At 49.8% G+C, this 23,590-nt stretch overlaps 1 protein-coding gene across 2 annotated transcripts in view; it reads right to left on the bottom strand.

The window, feature by feature from the left end:
- Positions 1–23,590, bottom strand: part of plpbp (pyridoxal phosphate binding protein) — a 46,445-nt gene that overhangs the window by 20,812 nt on the left and 2,043 nt on the right. Inside the window, exons 2-5 of one of the 2 annotated variants that reach the window (XM_063055352.1) lie at positions 20,030–20,137; positions 17,509–17,544; positions 7,186–7,261; positions 5,565–5,699 (exon numbers count right to left, since the gene is read on the bottom strand). In XM_063055352.1, the coding sequence (XP_062911422.1) occupies positions 5,565–5,699; positions 7,186–7,261; positions 17,509–17,544; positions 20,030–20,137 (355 nt within the window). The remainder of the gene's footprint in view (positions 1–5,564; positions 5,700–7,185; positions 7,262–17,508; positions 17,545–20,029; positions 20,138–23,590) is intronic. The other variant, XM_063055353.1, reaches the window with a different exon arrangement.

Here is a 23,590-nt window from a genome sequence, read left to right as displayed (position 1 = left end):
CTCACACAGCATGCCCACAGCTCACCAACCCTAACTCACACAGCATGCCCACAGCTCACTAACCCTAACTCACACAGCATGCCCACAGCTCACTAACCCTAACTCACACAGCATGCCCACAGCTCACTAACCCTAACTCACACAGCATGCCCACAGCTCACTAACCCTAACTCACACAGCATGCCCACAACTCAGTAACCCTAACTCACACAGCATGCCCACAGCTCACTAACCCTAACTCACACAGCATGCCCACAGCTCACTAACCCTAACTCACACAGCATGCCCACAGCTCACTAACCCTAACTCACACAGCATGCCCACAACTCACTAACCCTAACTCACACAGCATGCCCACAGCTCACTAACCCTAACTCACACAGCATGCCACAACTCACTAACCCTAACTCACACAGCATGCCCACAGCTCACTAACCCTAACTCACACAGCATGCCCACAACTCAGTAACCCTAACTCACACAGCATGCCCACAACTCACTAACCCTAACTCACACAGCATGCCCACAGCTCACTAACCCTAACTCGTACAGCATGCCCACAGCTCACTAACCCTAACTCACACAGCATGCCCACAACTCACTAACCCTAACTCACACAGCATGCCCACAGCTCACTAACCCTAACTCACACAGCATGCCCACAGCTCACTAACCCTAACTCACACAGCATGCCCACAACTCACTAACCCTAACTCACACAGCATGCCCACAGCTCACTAACCCTAACTCACACAGCATGCCCACAGCTCACTAACCCTAACTCACACAGCATGCCCACAGCTCACCAACCCTAACTCACACAGCATGCCCACAGCTCACCAACCCTAACTCACACAGCATGCCCACAGCTCACCAACCCTAACTCACACAGCATGCCCACAGCTCACCAACCCTAACTCACACAGCATGCCCACAGCTCACCAACCCTAACTCACACAGCATGCCCACAGCTCACTAACCCTAACTCGTACAGCATGCCCACAGCTCACTAACCCTAACACACAGCATGCCCACAGCTCACTAACCCTAACTCACACAGCATGCCCACAACTCACTAACCCTAACACACAGCATGCCCACAGCTCACTAACCCTAACTCACACAGCATGCCCACAACTCACTAACCCTAACTCACACAGCATGCCCACAGCTCACTAACCCTAACTCACACAGCATGCCCACAGCTCACTAACCCTAACTCACACAGCATGCCCACAGCTCACTAACCCTAACTCACACAGCATGCCCACAGCTCACTAACCCTAACTCACACAGCATGTCCACAGCTCACTAACCCTAACTCACACAGCATGCCCACAGCTCACTAACCCTAACTCACACAGCATGCCACAACTCACTAACCCTAACTCGTACAGCATGCCCACAGCTCACTAACCCTAACTCACACAGCATGCCCACAGCTCACTAACCCTAACTCACACAGCATGCCCACAGCTCACTAACCCTAACTCACACAGCATGCCCACAGCTCACTAACCCTAACTCACACAGCATGCCCACAGCTCACTAACCCTAACTCACACAGCATGCCCACAGCTCACTAACCCTAACTCACACAGCATGCCCACAACTCACTAACCCTAACTCACACAGCATGCCCACAGCTCACCAACCCTAACTCACACAGCATGCCCACAGCTCACCAACCCTAACTCACACAGCATGCCCACAGCTCACTAACCCTAACTCACACAGCATGCCCACAGCTCACTAACCCTAACTCACACAGCATGCCCACAGCTCACTAACCCTAACTCGTACAGCATGCCCACAGCTCACTAACCCTAACTCACACAGCATGCCCACAACTCACTAACCCTAACTCACACAGCATGCCCACAGCTCACTAACCCTAACTCGTACAGCATGCCCACAGCTCACTAACCCTAACTCACACAGCATGCCACAGCTCACTAACCCTAACTCACACAGCATGCCCACAGCTCACTAACCCTAACTCACACAGCATGCCCACAGCTCACTAACCCTAACTCACACAGCATGCCCACAGCTCACTAACCCTAACTCACACAGCATGCCCACAGCTTACCAACCCTAACTCACACAGCATGCCCACAGCTCACCAACCCTAACTCACACAGCATGCCCACAGCTCACTAACCCTAACTCACACAGCATGCCCACAACTCACCAACCCTAACTCACACAGCATGCCCACAGCTCACTAACCCTAACTCACACAGCATGCCCACAGCTCACTAACCCTAACTCACACAGCATGCCCACAGCTCACTAACCCTAACTCACACAGCATGCCCACAGCTCACTAACCCTAACTCACACAGCATGCCCACAGCTCACTAACCCTAACTCACACAGCATGCCCACAGCTCACTAACCCTAACTCACACAGCATGCCCACAACTCACTAACCCTAACTCACACAGCATACCCACAGCTCACTAACCCTAACTCACACAGCATGCCCACAGCTCACCAACCCTAACTCACACAGCATGCCCACAGCTCACTAACCCTAACTCACACAGCATGCCCACAGCTCACTAACCCTAACTCACACAGCATGCCCACAGCTCACTAACCCTAGCTCGTACAGCATGCCCACAGCTCACTAACCCTAACTCACACAGCATGCCCACAACTCACTAACCCTAACTCACACAGCATGCCCACAGCTCACTAACCCTAACTCGTACAGCATGCCCACAGCTCACTAACCCTAACTCACACAGCATGCCACAGCTCACTAACCCTAACTCACACAGCATGCCCACAGCTCACTAACCCTAACTCACACAGCATGCCCACAGCTCACTAACCCTAACTCACACAGCATGCCCACAGCTCACTAACCCTAACTCACACAGCATGCCCACAGCTTACCAACCCTAACTCACACAGCATGCCCACAGCTCACCAACCCTAACTCACACAGCATGCCCACAGCTTACCAACCCTAACTCACACAGCATGCCCACAACTCACTAACCCTAACTCACACAGCATGCCCACAGCTTACCAACCCTAACTCGTACAGCATGCCCACAGCTCACTAACCCTAACACACAGCATGCCCACAGCTCACTAACCCTAACTCACACAGCATGCCCACAACTCACTAACCCTAACACACAGCATGCCCACAGCTCACTAACCCTAACTCACACAGCATGCCCACAGCTTACCAACCCTAACTCACACAGCATGCCCACAGCTCACCAACCCTAACTCACACAGCATGCCCACAGCTCACTAACCCTAACTCACACAGCATGCCACAACTCATTAACCCTAACTCACACAGCATGCCCACAGCTCACTAACCCTAACACACAGCATGCCCACAACTCACTAACCCTAACTCACACAGCATGCCCACAGCTCACTAACCCTAACTCATACATGCCCACAACTCACTAACCCTAACTCACACAGCATGCCCACAGCTCACTAACCCTAACACACAGCATGCCCACAACTCACCAACCCTAACTCATACATGCCCACAACTCACTAACCCTAACCCATACCCACAGCTCACTAACCCGAACTCGTACTGCATGCCCACAACCCACTAACCCTAACTCATGTATCTTTGTAATGTGGGCAGAAACCACAGGAAACCCCTGCGGTCATGGGGAAAATGTACAAACGCTTTACAGACAACAGCAGGAAATGAACCTAGGTTGCCGGCATCATAATAACATTACACTGACCACTTCCCTATCGTATTGCTCAATGGATACAATTTAATAACCCTAACCCATACAACTATGGAATTGGGAGGAAACTGGAGCACACAGAGGATACCCACATGGTCATGGGGAAAACGTACAAACTCCTTATAGACATCGGTGCAAATTAAACCTGGGCTGTTCAAGCTGTAACAACATCCTGCTGATCACTATGCTACCAAAACTCAGCTACAGACCACAGGCTTCCCACATCTAGGGTATCTACCTCCAACACAGTCCCACACACCGCCAGAGCTGGCAGTGTGGCTGACAATCAGATCCTTTCACTTCCCACAGGGGATGGGCAATGACGCTAATTGTAAGCGAAACATGACTCTCCCCAGTGTTCCAGGCTCAAACAAAGATCTGCACCATTAATCAACGGGTGTGAGAGCTTTCAGTGGTTGGTTTGATTCCTGCACCTCCTCTATGGAAGGTCCAGTTAAACAAAATCTGTTAAATAGGTATGATTCTGTGGCCATTAGAGAAACATGGTTGCAGGTTGGAGATGATTGGGAATTAAGAATCAGGTTGCACAGAAGAATAGGTAGGAAAGTAAGGGAAGTGGGGTGGAGCTCTTAAGTCAGGATGAGATCAGGGTGATAGGGAGAGATGATGTAGCATCTAAGGAGCGGAATGTTATATCTATCTGGGTAGAGATTAGAAATAGTAAATGGGAAAAACAACAGTGGGACTTGTCCATAGACCACAGAATAATAACATTACATTGACATGGGAAATATATCAAGCAGTATCCACTGCCCGTATAAATGGAACAGCAGTTCTCATGGGGAACTTTAACTTGCAAAGAGATTGGACAAATCAAGTTGGTCATGGCAGTCTTGACCTCATACAGTGCATCTGTGATAAATTCCTTAGTTATGAACATACAAGAGAAAATGTTTTCTTAGATCTGGTTCTGTGCATTGAGTCAGGTCAAATTGACAATTTTGTCATTCGGGATTCTCTTGGGGAGAGTGATCACAGTGTGATTGAATTCCTCGTACAAACGTTAGGTGTGATGGCCTGAACTAAAACCAGTGTATTATACCTAAACAAGGGAGACTTCAACGTGATGTGGGAGCAGCAGGCTAGCTTGACTGCCTGGCGTCATTGGCCATATAACCAGGAATTATCATATGACCTTCGACCACCCGCCCCCATGGCTTCACATGACCCTGAATGGCAGGGCGAGGGGTGGGGGAGGGATAAGCAGGTGCTAGACTTTGCCCAAGGGTGACCTGCAGACTAGCAGAGGAAAGGAGTGCCTCATACGTATCTCCACCTCGCCACCTATTAACAAAAATATATTCTAGTTAAAAGCAAGGATAATAAATATGGGGAGAGCCAGCCTTGGAAAACTAAGAAAATGAAAGAATGGATCAAACTAAATGTTCATACATACAGAGTCACCAAGAGTAGTGGGAAACTGGAAGACTGTGAAAACTTTAAAAAGCAGCAAAGAAGCTGTAAGCAAGCAATAGTGCGCTAGAAGCTATGCTTGAGCCCAGTGGTTTGTACTTTCAGATTTTTGTATCTTCTGCTCAACAGAAGGGGAGAGAAGACATAATAATTTCCTTGATTAGCTGTAAAATGCTGTTGGAAAACATCTCTGCTACTGGCCGGACTTCACGATCATGACCACACATCACTCAGCAAACATGCTTGGAAATGTGTGCAAGATGACTACATCCATTGATTATTCCCCGCGCCCCCCCCCCCAGGGGTAGTCTCCCTCCCTTGTGTAGCCCTGCAGCATTTTCCCGTTCTCCCTTGGGGCTTGAAACACAGGGAGTCCATACTTACTGTCCTCCTCGCTGGTGTTAACCTGTACCATGACCTTCAGTCGATGTGAAGCTTGCTTCTTCTGCCAGGAGAGGTTCACTTTATCAGCCAGTTTGATGGAGTCGATGGTTTCAATCATGAACAGGTTGGGAGCACCTGTTGGCACAGATTTGAGGCATAGCAAGATTGAGGTCAGTTTGAGGAGATCATGAGGTCACATGACGCAGGTGCACGAGCGTGTTGGAACCAGCATCACTCACTGAGTGGGCACTACTGATAACAAAATCCCATCACCAATGAGGTGCAACTGCACAATTCAACCAGTGGAGACAAAGTTCAGCTACCACCTCCACCACAGACACCAGCCTCCTCGGCACTGAGGACATTTTTAAAAGGCAGTACCTCATGAAGGCAACATCCATCATTATGGACCCTTACTGTCCAGTACATGCCCTCTACTCATTGCTACCATCTTGTTTTACAAACAGCTTCCTCCCCTCAGCCATTGGATTTCTGAATCTGTACATCTTATTATCTACAGATATCTGCACATACATATTTATATTACAATTTACAGTACATTTTACAATCACACAGTATTGTTGCAACAGAACCATAAATTTCATCGTGTATATTGGTGATAACAAACCTGATTTTGATTCTGTTTTGGTAACCCAGATTGTTTACCTGTGAGGTATGTGTCTCGACTCACCTCCATGTTATTGCAGAGCATTCAAGCCAACCTCGTCGCTCTTGTGTCAAAGCACAGAAACAAGGCCTACAGCCCATCGAGTCCAGGCCAACTGTAGACACTCACATACACCAACCCCATCTCATTCCCCCACACAGAGGGAGTCCCAACGCGCGCCCCCGCCCCCCCCCGAACTCTGCCACTCACCTACTCTTATAGCAGCCCATTAACCGAACCATTCATCCTCGGGACACAGGAGGAAGTAAAGAGCATGCAGGAAACCCACGTGGTCACAGGGAGAATGTGCAACCCTCACACAGAAGGCACTGGAGGATAGGGCTGAACCCATCTTCTGAAGATGAGACATTGGCTGAAGCACTGGGCTCTACACAGTGCTGCTCTGTTAGGGTCACTCTTGTTCAGAAGAAATTCCAGAGCAAAGCTCCATCTGCTCCCTTGGGCACAGCTCAGAGGAGGACCACTCTCCCCACAATCAGGGACATCATTTCTCAGCCAAAACAGAAGCTGCCGCTCCCCAGGCATTCCGTTCATCTATCAAGACTCCATGGGAGACTCTTGTTCATAGGTCAGCAAAATACCTGGGGAACTGCGACCATGGGAGAAGATGGAGTGGATGTGGAGAGGACGTTTCCTATAGACAGAGAGTCTAGGACCAGAGGGCACACCCTCAGAGAGAGGGATGTCCCTTTAGAATAGAGATGAGGCCAAGTCATTGGGTATATTTAAAGTGGAAGTTGATAGGTTCTTAAGGTTGCAGGGCGAAGCAGGAGAATGGGGTTGAAATCAGCCATGATGGAATGGAGGAGCAGACTCAACGGGCCAAAAGGCTTAATTCTGCTCCTGTGTCTCATGGTCTTACTGTGCACTAATCTACAGCTAAAACATCAGTAGGGAAGATGAAGCGAGGTACGGCGGGGGGGGGGCGCATACCCATCAGCTTGTTGACATTGTTCTTCTGGAGGTGCCCAATGAAGTGCCACTTTACTTCAGGACAGAGGGAAAGGATCTGCAACCAGGTAGAGAGAGAAACATTCAGACTCAAATTCACTGAGGCCACAAACTGAGACAATAAGGTGCATACATGCCTAGGGGTGCCACGGTAGCATACCAGTTAGCCTGACGTTATTACAGCTCGGGGTGTTCTGGCGTCCCAAGTTCAGTTCCAGCACCACTCTGTAAGAATCTCCCAGCGGAATGTGTGGGGTTTCCCCAGGTGCTCTGGGTTCCTCCCATAGTCCAAAGACGGGTTAGCTGGTCATTGTAAATTGCCCTGTGATAAGGTTAAGGTTAATTGGGGTTGTGGGGTTGCTGAGCAGGAATGGCTCAAAGGACCAGAAGGCCCAACTCTATGCTATACCGCTAAATAAACAAAATGTTGGAGGAACTCAACAGGTCAGGCAGCATCTGTGGAGGGGAAAAAATAGTCAACATCTCAGGCCAAAATATCACTGTTTGCTCTTTTCCATAGATACTGCCTGAGGTGCCGAATTCCTCCAGCATTTTGTGTGTCTTGCTCTAGATTTCCAGCATCTACAGAATCTCTTGTGTTTAAGATGCATACATCCGCTAGTTCAGGAGGAAGAGACAATTCTGTTATAAATTATTCAGGCATTTCAACAATTTATCCTTATTCCTGGAAGCCATGGTCCTAGTACATAACCATATCCCCACCAGACGTATCTGTGCTTAGAAAATATTGCAGTCAAATCCAATCATCTTCAGATGAGACATTACACACAATGTCTTGTTTTTGCAGTTTTTAAAAAAGAGTTATAGAACACTACAAGTAGGCCCTTCAGCCCATCAGGTCCATTCTGAACTGTTATTTTGCCTCGTCCTATGTCTCTTTGTTGTCTTGCATGATTTATGTCTAATCTACACTCAGTGTATTGTCTGAACCAACATGCCCATGATGCAGTGCAGACACAGGGGAACATATTGCCCAGGATCAGGCTGAATGGCTCTCCGCCCTTCATAAGGGTGCAGTGATACATGAGGCAGAAAGAACAATTGCAGCAGAGGTGCAAGTTGGCTAGAAAAGCTCAAGCCAGCAACCCCCAAACCAATATGGCTGCCATCTTTTGTCCATGCTGCCAAAGGGCTTTTCAAGTCTGTATTGGCCTCTCCAGCCATCTGTGTACCCACAGACCAGTCCAGTCCCTACTAATCATGGATGACAAGAGTGGCTTCACGAACAAACAAATGATCATGCATCTGTGAGTTTTTCACTATACCAGTTCCTCACCATCCTTGTGGACATGATAATAACCTCAACCTGACTTGAAACCACCACAAACACAAGAGATTCTGCAGATGCTGGAAAGCCAAAGTAATCAGCATTCTGAACTACCCCTTTGCCCTGAGATCAACAGAAAATATCTCTTAAGAATAGTAGCAAGTACCCAGAAGTACCCGTAATTTTTTTGTGCAAAGTATTGACCATTGAGGGTGACTAGAAGTTGTCAGTTTGTTCTGAACTGGGACCATAAGGAGGCCATTCAGCCTCTCGTGTCACTCGTTCTATGTGGCTGATCCCAATGAACACTCTACACTCAGCAGCCATTAGGTACTTCCTGTACCTAATAAACCCACCGAGTGTGTGTTCATGGTCTTCTGCTTCAGTAGCCCATCCACTTCAAGGTTCCGCATGTTCTATGTTCAGAAGTGCTCTTCTGCACACCACTGTTGTAACGTGTGGTTATTTGAATTACTATTGCCTTCCTGTCAGCTTGAACCAGTCTAGCCATTCTCCTCTGACCTCTCTCATTAATAAACCATTATCACCCACAGAACTGCAGCTCACTGGATTTTTTTTGTTTTTCACACCATTCTCTGTAAACTCTAGAGCAGGGGTTCCCAACCTTGAGTCCATGGACCCCTTGGTTAATGGTAGGGGTCCATGGCATCAAAAAGCTTCAAAACCCCTATCCTGGAGACTGTTCATGAAAATCCAGGAAATCGGCAGTTTCTGAAAGACTCAAACCACACCATCTGGCACCAACAATCATTCAACAGTCAAAGTCACTTAGATCACATTTCTTCCCCATTCTGATGTTTGGTCTGAACAACAACTGAGTCTCTTGACCATGTCTGCTTGCTTTTATGCACTGAGTTGCTGCCACGATCGGCTGATTAGATATTTGCATTTTCGATCAGGTGCACCTAATAACGTGGCCACTGTGTGTATTTCCAGGAGACCTTTTGTCCTGCATTTTCCAATGGACAGAAGGGGTTAATTTCACCAATTTCCATTAATACTACGAAGATAGATCATTGGGCTTTGAAGCTATTTTTAAGCCCTTCTGTCACGGTCCCGACCGTTAATTCCCCATTTTCTCCTAATTTCCTTTGATGGCGACACACCTGGTTTTCATCAAGACCTGCAGCATAAGAACCCCGCCTTTGCACCCACTAGTTGCCAGATCGCTGGTTTTGCCAGTGCGGTAGTTAACGTTTCCCGGCCACTTAGGATTGTGTGTTCTAAGTTCTACTCCAGTTCCGAGATTTACCTGTGAAACTCAGTCTCTCCATGTCAAGATAAGTATCTAGGTTTTACCTCAGCACTGAGGTTTACCTGTGTAACTGTCTCTCCGTGCTAAGAAAAGTTTTGTCTGCCATTTTCCCTTAAGTTCTGCCTGCCTCCTGCTTTCCTGCACTCCCTCCTGTTTGCCGTTCAACGCTCACGCCCGCGTCTGCATCCTAACCCAATCTCCGTGCCTGTGTCCTGCGTTTGGGTTCACCTCGTTCGTTGCAACAGAACAATCTGGCCACCATGGACCCAGCGGACACAAATACCCTTCAACAAGCCCTCGCCAGCCAGGGATCCCTACTGGGACAGCATGACCAACTCCTCCGGGAGGTCATGGAGAACCTCCGTTCCCTGTCTGCTCACGTCACGCAGATCGGTGACCAGGTGAACTGTGTATCCACTCATTTTACTCAACCCATTCCTGGAACTCTGTCTAACCAGCCCAGACAGCCTGTAGCAGCAACGACCTATGTGTCAGCAACAGCCACGCCAAGAGAGCCTCACGTACCTAAACTGGAGCACTACGATGGAGATTTGGGGAAGTGCCAGGCCTTCCTTCTTCAGTGCTCCTTGGTGTTCAAACAGCAGTCATCCACGTACTAAACGGATAAGTCAAAGATTGCTTATATCATGGGGTTGTTGCGGGGAAGTGCATTAGCGTGGGCCACAGCTGTTTGGGATAACCAACCGGATATCCGCTCTTCCTTCGCCACCTTTATCGTGGAAATGAGAAAGATCTTTGACCACCCTGTCCGTGGCAAAGACACCGCCAAGTGTCTACTCACTCTCCACCAGGGATCACAGTGTTGCCAAATATTCCATGGGGTTCCGGACATAGCGGCCGACTCAGGGTGGAACGATGAGGCACTCCAAGGGGTATTTTGGAATGGTCTCAGCGACATGGTGAAAGATGAGTTGGTGGCAAGAGATGACACCGACTGCCTGGATTCCCTGATCTCCCGAGCCACCAAGTTGTACAATCGCCTCCGAGAATGCCATAGAGACAGAACTTGGGCCATTCCTCAGCACTCATTTCCGCCTCCCGCCAGAACAAGATTCTCTCCTCCTTCTGCACCCCGAGTAGCTCCCAGCCCGGCCGTTTCCACCGCCCCGGGAGAGGAAACCATGCAGCTGGGACAGAACCGTCTTTCTCCCACAGAACGACTCCGGAGATTGAGAGCGGGTGATTGTCTATATTAGACTGTAAGACCATAAGACAAAGGAGCAGAAGTAGGCCATTCAGCCCATCGAGTCTGCTCCGCCATTTTATCATGAGCTGATCCATTCTCCCATTTAGTCCCACTCCCCCACCTTCTCACCATAACCTTTGATGCCCTGGCTACTCAGATACCTATCAATCTCTGCCTTAAATACACCCAATGACTTGGCCTCCACTGCCGCTCGTGGCAACAAATTCCATAGATTCACCACCCTCTGACTAAAAAAATTTCTTTGCATTTCTGTTCTGAATGGGTGCCCTCCAATCCTGAAGTCATGCCCTCTCGTACTAGACTCCCCCATCATGGGAAACAACTTTGCCACATCCACTCTGTCCATGCCTTTTAACATTCGAAATGTTTCTATGAGGTCTCCCCTCATTCTTCTAAACTCCAAGGAATACAGTCCAAGAGAGGACAAACATTCCTCATATGTTAACCCTCTAATTCCTGGAATCATTCTAGTGATTCTTCTCTGTACCCTCTCCAACGTCAGCACATCCTTTCTTAAATAAGGAGACCAAAACTGCCCACAGTACTCCAAGTGAGGTCTCACCAGCGCCTTATAGAGCCTCAACATCACATCCCTGCTCCTATACTCTATTCCTCTAGAAATAAATGCCAACATTGCATTCACCTTCTTCACTACTGCGGCCAGTCTAGTCACTTCCTTGCCATCTGCCCTCTTCAGCCAAAAAGGGAAGGCCCACCAGTACCAGGGGGGACCCTGGTGAGCCAAACAACATTCCCTTCCGTCCCCTGACCCCAGATGCAGCTTCAAGCCACTTTTTGTACAACCAACAGTCCCTGCCTCTGTTAGCACGAGTGGACTCCGGCACTGAGGGAAACTTCTTAGATGAAAACTTAGCCTTCCAAGCCGGAATTCCTCGTGAGCCATTGAGTAACCCCCCCCCCACCCCTGGACACTGGACGGTATACTACTGGCCCGAGTCACACACTGCACAGAACCCCTGCCTCTCCTTCTCTCCGGAAACCATCGGGAACAGGTACGATTCAATTTAATTTCCTCTCCTCAAGCCCCTATAATTCTCGGTTACCCCGGTTAAACCGTCATGACCCCCACATCGACTGGTCCACCGGGAAGAGTCAGCTGGAGTTCGTTCTGCCATTCCACTTGTCTACAATCAGCCCTTTCCCCAGTGGAGGTCACCGCGACCTCGTCCGTCTCTGAACCCCCTGACTTATCACGATCTGGGAGAAGTATTTAGCAAGCAACTGGCTCTTTCCCTGCCTCCACACCGCCCTTACGATTGCGCAATTGACCTTCTCCCCGGAGCCCCTCTACCCACCAGCCGGCTGTACAACCTGTCCTGACCAGAAAGGGAAGCAATGGAGGCTTACCTAAATGACTCTCTCACGGCTGGCATTATCCGACCCTCATCTTCCCCTGAAGGCGCAGGTTTCTTCTTTGTGGGGAAGAAAGACGTCTCACTGCACCCCTGCATTGACTACCGTGGCCTGAACAGCATCACCATAAAGAATAAGTATCCCCTGTCCCTTATCAACTCTGCTTTCGAGCCCCTTCACGGAGCCACAATTTTCTCTAAGTTGGGCCTGCAGAATACCTATCACCTGGTCAGGATAAGGGAGGGAGATGAATGGAAAACAGCTTTTAACACCCCCCTCGGTCATTTCAAATATCTGGTCATGCCATTCGGTCTCACCAATGCCCCCGCCATCTTCCAAGCCCTGGTAAACGACGTCCTTAGGGACCTTATTAACTGTTTCATTTTTGTTTATTTGAACGACATCCTAATCTTCTCCCGTAGTCTTCAGGAACACACCCACCATGTCCGTCAGGTTCTTCAGATTCTTTTGGAGAACAAGCTATTCATTAAGGCAGAGAAGTGCAAGTTCCATGCCTGTTCTGTCAGTTTCCTGAGGTACATCATTGAGGGCGGATCCTGAAAAGATCCGGGCGGTGGCGGAGTGGCCAAAACCCACGACACTCAAACAACTCCAGCGATTTCTGGGGTTCACAAACTTCTACCGTCGCTTCATCAGGGACTACAGCCGGGTGGCAGTGCCCCTTACCTAAGAGCCTGTTGCTTGCTAAATACTCACCTCTCCTACGACCCCTTTTCACTGGACCCCCAAAGCGGACTCAGCCTTCTCGGAGCTGAAGAGGCGTTTCACCTCTGCTCCCATCCTGGTCCAACCATACCCCTCTCGCCAATTCATTGTGAAAGTCGACGCCTCTGACTCTGGGGTGGGAGCGGTCCTCTCCTAATGTTTCGCCCAAGACCAAAAGTTCCATCCCTGCACCTTCTTCTCTCACTGTCTATCCCCCGCGGAACGGAACTCCAACGTTGGGAACCGGGAGTTGCTGGCCATCAAACTTGCCTTGGAGGAGTGGAGGAACTGGCTGGAGGGAGCTGAACATCCATTCATTGTCTGGACGGACCATAAGAACCTGGCATTCATCCAGACCACTAAACACCTGAATTCCTGCCAAGCCCGTTGGGCATTATCTTTTTGTCATTTCAAATTCACCTTCACCTATCATCCTGGTTCCAAGAACGGGAAGCCAGATGCTCTCTCTCGTCAATGCGTCTATGAGGGCCTTCCCAACCCCGATACCATCCTTCCACCGTCCTGTGTTGTGGCTGCCCTCATCTGGGAGATTGAATCCATAGACAAAGAGGCCCAATGGACTCTACCTGACCCAGGCAATGGACCCCCCCAATCGCCTCTTCGTGCTTAACTCTGTTTGGTCTCAGGTTCTGCAGCGGGATCATACTTCTCGTTTCACCTGCCATCCTGGAATCTATCAAACTCTGTCCTTTCCGAAGCGACATTTCTGGTGGCCTACCATGGATGCTGACACTCGCTCCTTCGTCTCTGCCTGTTCTGTATGTGCCCGCAGAAAAGCCTCCCATCGACCACCTGCTGGGTTGCTTTGTCCCCTACCTGTCCCTCGCCGCCCTTGGTCCCACATTGCTCTGGATTTCAGTATTGAACTACCCCCTTCACATGGTAACACTGTTGTACTCACCATGGTGGACCGTTTCTCCAAAGCTGTGCACTTCATAGCCCTTCCTAAACTCTCTACAGCCCGTGAAACAGCCGACTCCTTGTCCATCACGTCTTCCGCCTCTGACATTGTTTCTGACCAGGACCCCAATTCATCTCTCAAGTCTGGAGATCCTTCTGTCAAGCCCTTGGAGTCTCATTAAGCCTGTTTTCCAGTTTCCATCCACAGACTAATGGTCAAATAGAACGAGCAAACCAGGATTTGGAAGCAACTCTGAGCTGCATATCCGCCAACAACCCATCATCCTGGAGCACCCAACTCACTTGGGTGGAGTACACCCACAACTCCCTGGTCAGCACCACCACTGGAATGTCTCCCTTTGAATGTTCCCTCGGTTATCAACCACCACCCCCCCGCCGCCCCGTTTCCTGCCCATGAAGACAACAGTGCTGTGCCTTCAGTTCAGGCCCATCTCCGCCGGTGCCGCAAGGTCTGGAAGGATGCACGCGCGGCCCTGCTCTGCTCCGCTGACCGCAACCGGGGGATGGCCGATCGCCATCGAATTCCTGCGCCCAACTATCGGCCTGGTCAGAAGAAGGGCTCTCTTCAAAAGACATCCCCCTCAAGAATGAACCCAAGAAACTCGCCCCTTGTTACCTCGGACCATTCAAAATTGAGAGCATCATCAACCCCTCAGTGGTCAAACTCAAACTGCCCAGATCCATGCACATTCATCCCACGTTCCACGTCTCCCAACTGAAACCCGTGTCTGTCAGCCCTTTGTGCCCTCCTGCTGAACCTCCTCCACCCGCCCAGGTCATCAACGACCACCCAGCTTACACTGTCCGGCGAATACTGGATGTGCGTCACCGAGGCAGGGGTCTCCAATACCTGGCCAATTGGGAGAGATACGGTCCTGAGGAGCGCATCTGGATTCCCCGCTCCTTCATCTTGGACCCTTCCCTCATCGAGACAATCCAGACAAGCCTGGTGGTTCACCTGGAGACTCCCGTTGAGGGGAGGACTGTCATGATCCTGACCATTAATTTCCCATTTTCTCCTAATTACCTTTGATTGTGCCACAGTTCCGACAGTTAATTCCCCATTTTCTCCTAATTACCTTTGATGGCGCCACACCTGGTTTTCATCAAGACCTGCAGCATAAGAACCCCGGCTTTGCACCCACTAGTTGCCAGATCATTGGTTTTGCCAGTGTGGTAATTAATGTTTCCCATCCTTTAGGATTATGTGTTCTAAGTTTTGCTTCTTCTCACCCTGCTAAAGGAGTGTTGCAGGAGTGCTGGGAAAATGGGAGGTTTCAGAGGGATACCTTTAGTCGGGTAGGGAATGATATCGCGAAAGAATGTGGAGTGTTTGATCTGAGGATAAGTCCTTCAGTAGTTTATCCGGTTGTAGCTCCATGGAAGCTTGTATGGCCTGACATAGACTGGCATTTGTTAGAGGTAAAAAGGAAAGAAAGATATAAAACAGATTTGGTAAAAGCATTTAACTGTTATGTGATGGAAAAGTATAGTGATTATACTCACATTTATACGGATGGTGCGGAGGAACCTGAAACAGGAGTGACAGGGTTTGGGGTGGTAATACCAGCAAAAGAAATTGGAATTAGCAGAAGAACATCTAATAAGTTAGGGGTGTTTACAGTGGAGATGCTGGCGGTGTTGGTTGCGTTGCAATGGGTGCAGAAAGCCAGACAAGTCAAAGCATTGATATGTTCAGATTCATCCTCAGTTCTAGCAAGTTTAAGGTCTTTTCACACAAACAGTTGGCAAGATGTACTTTATGAAGTCCTTCAGTTAGTTACAAGAATTGCAAATCAGGGAGATCAGGTAAAATTTCTATGGGTTCCAGCACATGTAGGGGTGAAGGGGAATGAGAGGGTGGATGAGTTGGCAAAGAGGGCGTTAAAGAAAGAAAATGTGGAAATGCACATTAGTACCAGTAAAGCAGAGGTTACGTGTGTAATCTGGGAAAAAGTCAACCGAATGTGGCAAGAAAGATGGGACAGGGAGGGGAAAGGGAGGCATTTGTATCAAATACAAAAGAGTGTTGCAGTTACTAGGGTAGGTAATGGAAACAGAAGAGAGGAAATTATGTGGACTAGGTTAAGGCTGGGGCACTGTGCATTAAACAAAACATTGAAAATGATAGGGAAACACCAGATAGGATTGTGTGAGGAATGTCAGGAAGAGGAGTCAGTAGAGCAGGTAGTTCTGAGTTGAAGGAAGTATGGGATACAGAGAGAGATGACGGAGAATTAAATTAAGGGAGTTGGGGGTGCAGGAATTCACATTAAAAGGGTTGCTGGGCATGGGTGAAAGAGCATAAGTCCGGGTATTTTTAGCGTTTTTAAGGGGTACAGGGGTTTTTTATAGGATATGACGGATAAACAGGAATAGGGTACCAGGATGGTCAAAGATGGGAGGGTAAAGTGTAGGTTTGTTGTGTGTGTGTGTGTGTGTGTGTGTGTGTGTGCGCGCGCGCGCGCGATTGGGTGAAGGGATTTAGAATGTATGTCTAGTGCACATTCCGGAGCAGAGGGTGGTGGTAATGCACCATTAAGCTGGATGCCAACCGCCGTAAAACAAGATACAGACAGAAGTTTTGCTTCGGTACCGAGATTTACCTGTGAAACTCAGTCTCTCCGTGTCAAGATAAGTATTCTAAGTTTTACTTCAGCACCGAGGTTTACCTGTGTAACTCTTTCCCTCCGTACTAAGAAAAGTTTTGTCTGCCGTTTTCCCTTCTACGCTCCGTGTCAAGATCTCTGTGCCTGTGGGTTTGGGTTCGCCTCGTTCGTCGCAACACCTTCACTCTGGTTCAGAGTTTACATGCAGGTCAGGATTGGGATTGGGCAGAATAAAAAGTTTGTGGGCATGCTACTTTGATGCCGGAAGCATGGCAACACTTGTAGGCGGTCAGCAGCACACCCTCGCATTGCGATGGCTACTGACATTGCAGGAGCCACGTATCCATTTTCTATCTGTCTGGATTGTATTTTGCATTTTGTGTTGCACGTTGATTATGGGTCACAGTATTCTGTCATGTAGGTTGGGAAGTGGCTGAAGCAAATAAGTATAGTTACGTATGAACGCTTTGTCCTACTTAGTTTGGTTTAGCTGAGAGGGAGTGAGCTTGGGAAATGCTATTTTTTTGGTTGACTACTTAATTACGCTAATTACTCTATTTCATTAATTTAGTTTTTTATCTCTAGCTAAGATCTTTCATCTTTGCTGGTTTTGTATGTACTTTCTTTGACTGGGAACTCAGTTATGTGGAAGCATGTCATACAGTGTCAATGCCCGTACTCAGTCTCTCAGCCATTTTGGTTTGTTTTCAGTAACCGCTACAGAAACCATACGATTCAATGTAGTTATGGCAAATAAAACCAATTTTTATCATTGTCTTTTCTTGATATACAAATAAAGGTGCTACCCGTAATGGAGTGTGGACACAACCATACCCTGTGACTACGGACATCTTCACCGTACCTGGCTGTCAGAAGCCTTCTCCACCAACTCCTGCACCTAGAAACACAAACAGCAAGTCAGAACCTCGGAGCCTTAACAACTTTGAGAAGAAAGACCACAGATACTGGGAATGTGAAGCAACACTCAAAATGGTGCTGGAACTCAGAGGGCCGCGCAGCATAAGACCATAAGACAGAAGAGAAGGACCAGACCATGTGTCTGCTCTGCCTTCATCATGGCTGATTTATTATCTCTCTCAACCCCATTCTCTGGCCTTCTCCCTGATAAGGCAGGAGAACTGGGTTGAGCGGGATAATACCTTTTGACTGCCTTACTAATAAGAACCTATCAGCCTCCACTTAAATATACTCAATGACATGGCCTCCACAGCCGTGGGTGGTAATGAATTCCACGGATTCACCACCCTCTAGCTAAAAAAATTTCTTCTCTTCTCTGTTCTTAAGGGACACCCCTCTAATCTGAGGCTATCCCCTCTAGCCCTAGACTCTCCATTATAGGAAATATCCTCTCCACATTCAGTCTATCCAGACGTTTCAATATTCATTATGTTTCAGTAAGATCCCCCCTCATTCTAAACTCCAATGAATACAGTCCCAGAGAATCAAACGCTCCTCATATGTTAACCCTTTCATTCCCCGGATTATTCTCATGAACCTCCTCTGGATTCACTCCAATGCCAGCACATCACTTCATAGATAAAGGGCCCAAAACTGCCCACAATGATTCAAGTGTGGTCTGACCAATGCCTTATTATCAAGACAGGGCTGCCTGACCCACTGAATTTTTCCAACATTTTGAGTGCTGCAACACATTGACAAAGCAGCCCTTGGTGAGTATCTAGCCTCAAAACTCCTCTCTGGATATACTGTGTGACTTCTACAAAGAGCGGTGGGACGATCTGTTCAGCTGCCAACATTTCTCCTAAGTCAAGGCACACAAGTGTTGGATTGGGATGTAGAACTTATTTTTCTTGTAGTTTAACTTTCTTACGTTTGCTTATATTTTTATATATCACACTCAATGGCCTCCTGTACCTAATAAAGTTGTCACTGAGTGTATCTGGGCTGTACCCTCCAAATATCCAGACCTGCTTCTCGGTTTTTTTGCACTATTTCACTTTCCCTTTTCTATTTTCTATTTATGATTTATAATTTAAATTTTTAATATTTACTATCAATTTGTACTCCAGGGAGCACGAAGCACAGAATCAAATATCACTGTGATGATTGTACATTCTAGTAGCAATTGTTTGACAACAATAAAGTATTTGCGTTACTGTTGCCTTCCTGTCAGCTTGAACCAGTCTAGCCATTCTCCTCTGACCTCTCTCATTAGCAAGGCGTTTTCGCCCACAGAACTGCTCTCACTGGATGTTTTTTGTTGCCTGCACCATTCTCTGTAAACTCTGGAGCAGGGGTTTCCAACCCTGTGTATGCCCTGGACCAATACCATTAAGCAAGGAGTCCGTGGACCCCAGTTTGAGAACAACTGCAGAGACTGTTGTGTATGAAAATCCCAGATCAACAGTTTCTGAGATACTCAAATCACCCCATCTAGCACCAACAATCATCCTGTGATCAAAATCATCTAGATCACATTTCTTCCCCATTCTGATGTTTGATCTGAACAACTGAACCTCTTGACCATGTCTGCATGCTTTTATGCATTGAGTTGCTGCCAAGTGATTGGTTGATTAGACATTTGCATTAACGATCAGACGTACGTAATCAAGTAGCCACTGAGTGTATAGTCCCCCATATATGCGTAACTGTTTTGAGAATTACAGTATTCAGTATTTTCTAGAAGCTTCTCAGTATTTTTTTTCTCTGCAGCAGATGTCATGCTATTTGAACCTGGCTATTTCATAGGTTAATTGCAATGTTGTTATCTGTAGTTTGTGTACGAGACAATTACGATTTCCTTTCCTTTGTTTATTTTTTGTTCCTTTAACACTTAATAAACCAGCTGTAACCTCCAAATTTTATACCTTATTCTTTACTTCCAGAAAAACCGCAGGATAAACATTACCAGACCCAACATGAGGGAGGCATAGGTAGAGTGCACAGTTAGTCTTTTCCCCAGGGCGGGAATAGCTAACAAGAGAACATAGTTGTAAGGGGATTGGAGGAAATTAAAGGGGGGGCTATGTCAGAGGTAGTTGTCTTCTACACTGGGAGTGGTGGGTGTATGGATCACCTTGCCAGGGTGGTGGGAGAGGCAGCTATATTAAGGACACTTAAGAGGCTGTTAGATGGGCACAGAGATGATAGAGAAACAGAGGGCTATATAGGAGGGCAGGGTTAAATTGATCTTAGAGTTGGTGATATGATCGGCTCAGTGTTGTGGTCTGAATAGGCTGTAAGGTTCTATGTTGTAAGTTAAAGGTTTCCTCAGAACTGCTTCCAGCCCTTCCTGACTGTAGACAGATGAAATTGGTACCACGTTCTGCCTGCCTCAGTACGTAACCCTCCCAAGCACAGACAGCACAAGGACACCTGCGGCTTACTGGAAGCATGCTTACATAGTTTTCCCCAAAGTGCCTCTGGCCATGGCGGTAAGCTTCGATCAGAAGGGACGGCGGTTTGGTCTTACCAACAGCCACAAGACGTGGTACAACAGCAGGTAACACCTGGGCAGGTGAGAGGAAAGGGAATATCAGAACAGAATCAGAATCAGAAAGGTTGACTATCACCAGCATGTGTCCTGAAATTTGTTGTTTTAAGGCAACAGTACATTGCAATACATAGCAATAAAAAGTATACACTAGAATTAGAAATATATATTAAAATAAATAATTAGATCAGAGGGGAAATAAAAAGTGAGGGGATGTTCACGGTGGGTGGTGGGTGGTGGGTGGTGGGTGGTGGGTGGTGGGTGGTGGGGTGGTGGGGGGGTGGGGTGGAGATATGTCTCTGCCAAAGATGGTGTAAGGCGCTCCTTCCCTCCACTAGCCTGCAGGTCACCTTTGGGCAGGGTGTAGCACCTGCTTAGCCCCCGATCGGGGTGACATGAAACCATGGGATCTGGTGGTGGATGGTCGTATGAGCAGCTGGTGCAGATCACAAGTCCTGGTTATGTGTCCACTGATGTCAGGCAGACAATCTCTGAAGAGTATTGATAATGGCTGGGACACTGCCCAGAAGAAGCACCACTTCTGTAGAAAAATTTGCCAAAAACAATCATGGTCAAGACCATGATCGTCCACATCATACAACACAGAACATACTGATGATGATGATTATAATGAATGCTCATTGTCCATTCAGAAATCTGCTGGTGGAGGGGATGAAGCTGTTGAGTGTAAGGCTCCTTATGGGTAATTCTGGTCCTTCAGGCCAGAGAGCTAGGGTGGAGTGGCAGGTGGAAGTGAGCAGTGACGTGAGAGGAGGGATGAGGTTTGAGGAGTCGTCAGAGGGTCTGAAAGTTGGGAGGGGGATTACTGTGTGTGGGGGGGGGACAAGGCATTTTGGCATTCACTATAAGGGGATGTTGGATGATGACAAGGGTTCATAACAGTGAAGAGGGGACAAGTAATGACAGTAGGGGAGGTGACAGTGAGGAGGGCAGTGACGGTGGTGGAGTGACAGTGGAGGGGGTGACAGAAGTGGGACTAGGCAACGGTCAGGGGTGTGGAGTGGTAGCTGGTCTGGGGGGCGGGGGGAGTTATATGGGTCTGTCTGGTCTGGGGGGGAGGGGTGGAGTGGTGATCTGTTTAGGGGGTGGGTTGGAGATGGGGTGACCAGTCCAGGGGGGAGGGGTGGAGTGGTGATCTCTTTGGGGGTTGAGGGGCGAGATAGGGTGACCAGTCCGGGGGGGAGGGGTGGAGTGGTGATCTCTTTGGGGGTTGAGGGGTGAGGTAGGGTGACCAGTCCGGGGGGAGGGGTGATCTCTTTGGGGGTTGAGGGGCGAGATAGGGTGACCAGTCCGGGGGGAGGGGTGGAATGGTGATCTCTTTGGGGGTTGGGGGCGAGATAGGGTGACCAGTCCGAGGGGGAGGGGTGGAGTGGTGATCTCTTTGGGGCTTGGGGGGAGATAGGGTGACCAGTCCGGAAGGGAGGGGATGATGTGGGTCTGTCCAGTCTGGGGGGGAGGGGGGAGTGGTGATCTGTTTGGGGGTTGAGGGGGGAGATAGGGTGACCAGTCCGGGAGGGAGGGGATGATATGGGTCTGTCCGGTCTGGGGGGGAGGAGGGGGGAGTGGTGATCTGCTTGGGGGTTGAGGGGGGAGATAGGGTGACCAGTCCGGGAGGGAGGGGATGATATGGGTCTGTCCAGTCTGGGGGAGGAGGGGTGGAGTGGTGATCTGTTTGGGGGTTGAGGGGGGAGATAGGGTGACCAGTCCGGGAGGGAGGGGATGTTATAGGTCTGTCCGGTCTGGGGGTGGGGGGAGGGTGGTGGTGATCTGTTTGGTGGGTGGGGGGAGATAGGGTGACCAGTCCGGGGGGAGGGGTGGAATGGTGATCTCTTTGGGGGTTGGGGGCGAGATAGGGTGACCAGTCCGAGGGGGAGGGGTGGAGTGGTGATCTCTTTGGGGGTTGAGGGGCGAGATAGGGTGACCAGTCCGGGAGGGAGGGGATGTTATAGGTCTGTCCGGTCTGGGGGGGGGAGGGTGGAGTGGTGATCTGTTTGGGGCTTGGGGGGAGATAGGGTGACCAGTCCGGGAGGGAGGGGATGATATGGGTCTGTCCGGCCTGGGGGGGAGGAGGGGGGAGTGGTGATCTGCTTGGGGGTTGAGGGGGGAGATAGGGTGACCAGTCCGGGAGGGAGGGGATGATATGGGTCTGTCCGGTCTGGGGGGGAGGGGTGGAGTGGTGATCTGTTTGGGGCTTGAGGGGGGAGATAGGGTGACCAGTCCGGGAGGGAGGGGATGTTATAGGTCTGTCCGGTCTGGGGGTGGGGGGGAGGGTGGAGTGGTGATCTGTTTAGGGGGTGGGGGGAGATAGGGTGACCAGTCCGGGAGGGAGGGGATGATATGGGTCTGTCTGGTCTGGGGGGGGGAGGGGGGAGTGGTGATCTGTTTGGGGGGTGGGGGGAGATAGGGTGAACAGTCCGGGAAGGAGGGGATGATATGGGTCTGTACGGTCTGGGGGCGGGGGGGAGGGGGGAGTGGTGATCTGTTTGGGGGGTGGGGGGAGATAGGGTGACCAGTCCGGGAGAGAGGGGATGATATGGGTCTGTCCGGTCTGGGGAGGGGGGAGGGGGGAGCGGTGATCTGTTTGGGGGGTGGGAGGAGATAGGGTGACCAGTCCGGGAGGGAGGGGATGATATGGGTCTGTCCGGTCTTGGGGGGGGGGAGTGGTGATCTGTTTGGGGGGTGGGGGGAGATAGGGTGACCAGTCCGGGAGGGAGGGGATGATATGGGTCTGTCCGGTCTGGGAGGGGAGGGGGGAGTGGTGATCTGATTAGGGGGTGGGGGGAGATAGGGTGACCAGTCCGGGAGGGAGGGGATGATATGGGTCTGTCCGGTCTGGGGGGGGGAGGGGGGAGTGGTGATCTGTTTGGGGGGTGGGGGGAGATAGGGTGAACAGTCCGGGAAGGAGGGGATGATATGGGTCTGTCCGGTCTGGGGGCGGGGGGGAGGGGGGAGGGGGGAGGGGGGAGATAGGGTGACCAGTCCGGGAGGGAGGAGATGTTATGGGTCTGTCCGGTCTGGGGGGGGGAGGGGGGAGTGGTGATCTGTTTGGGGGGTGGGGGGAGATAGGGTGACCAGTCCGGGAGGGAGGGGATGATATGGGTCTGTCCGGTCTTGGGGGGGAGGGGGGAGTGGTGATCTGATTGGGGGGTGGGGGGAGATATGGTGACCAGTCCGGGAGGGAGGGGATGATATGGGTCTGTCCGGTCTGGGGGTGGGGGGAGAGGGGAGTGGTGATCTGTTTGGGGGTGGGGGGAGATAGGGTGACCAGTCCGGGAGGGAGGGGATGATATGGGTCTGTCCGGTCTGGGGTGGGGGAGGGGGGAGTGGTGATCTGTTTGGGGGGTGGGGGGAGATAGGGTGACCAGTCCGGGAGGGAGGGGATGATATGGGTCTGTCCGTTTGGGGGGGGAGGGGTGGAGTGCTGATCTGTTTGGGGGTTGAGGGGGTA

The sequence above is a fragment of the Mobula hypostoma genome, chromosome 8, assembly GCF_963921235.1.
Source record: "Mobula hypostoma chromosome 8, sMobHyp1.1, whole genome shotgun sequence".
Lineage (NCBI taxonomy): Eukaryota > Metazoa > Chordata > Chondrichthyes > Myliobatiformes > Myliobatidae > Mobula > Mobula hypostoma.
This window is presented reverse-complemented; position numbering and strand designations above follow the sequence as displayed.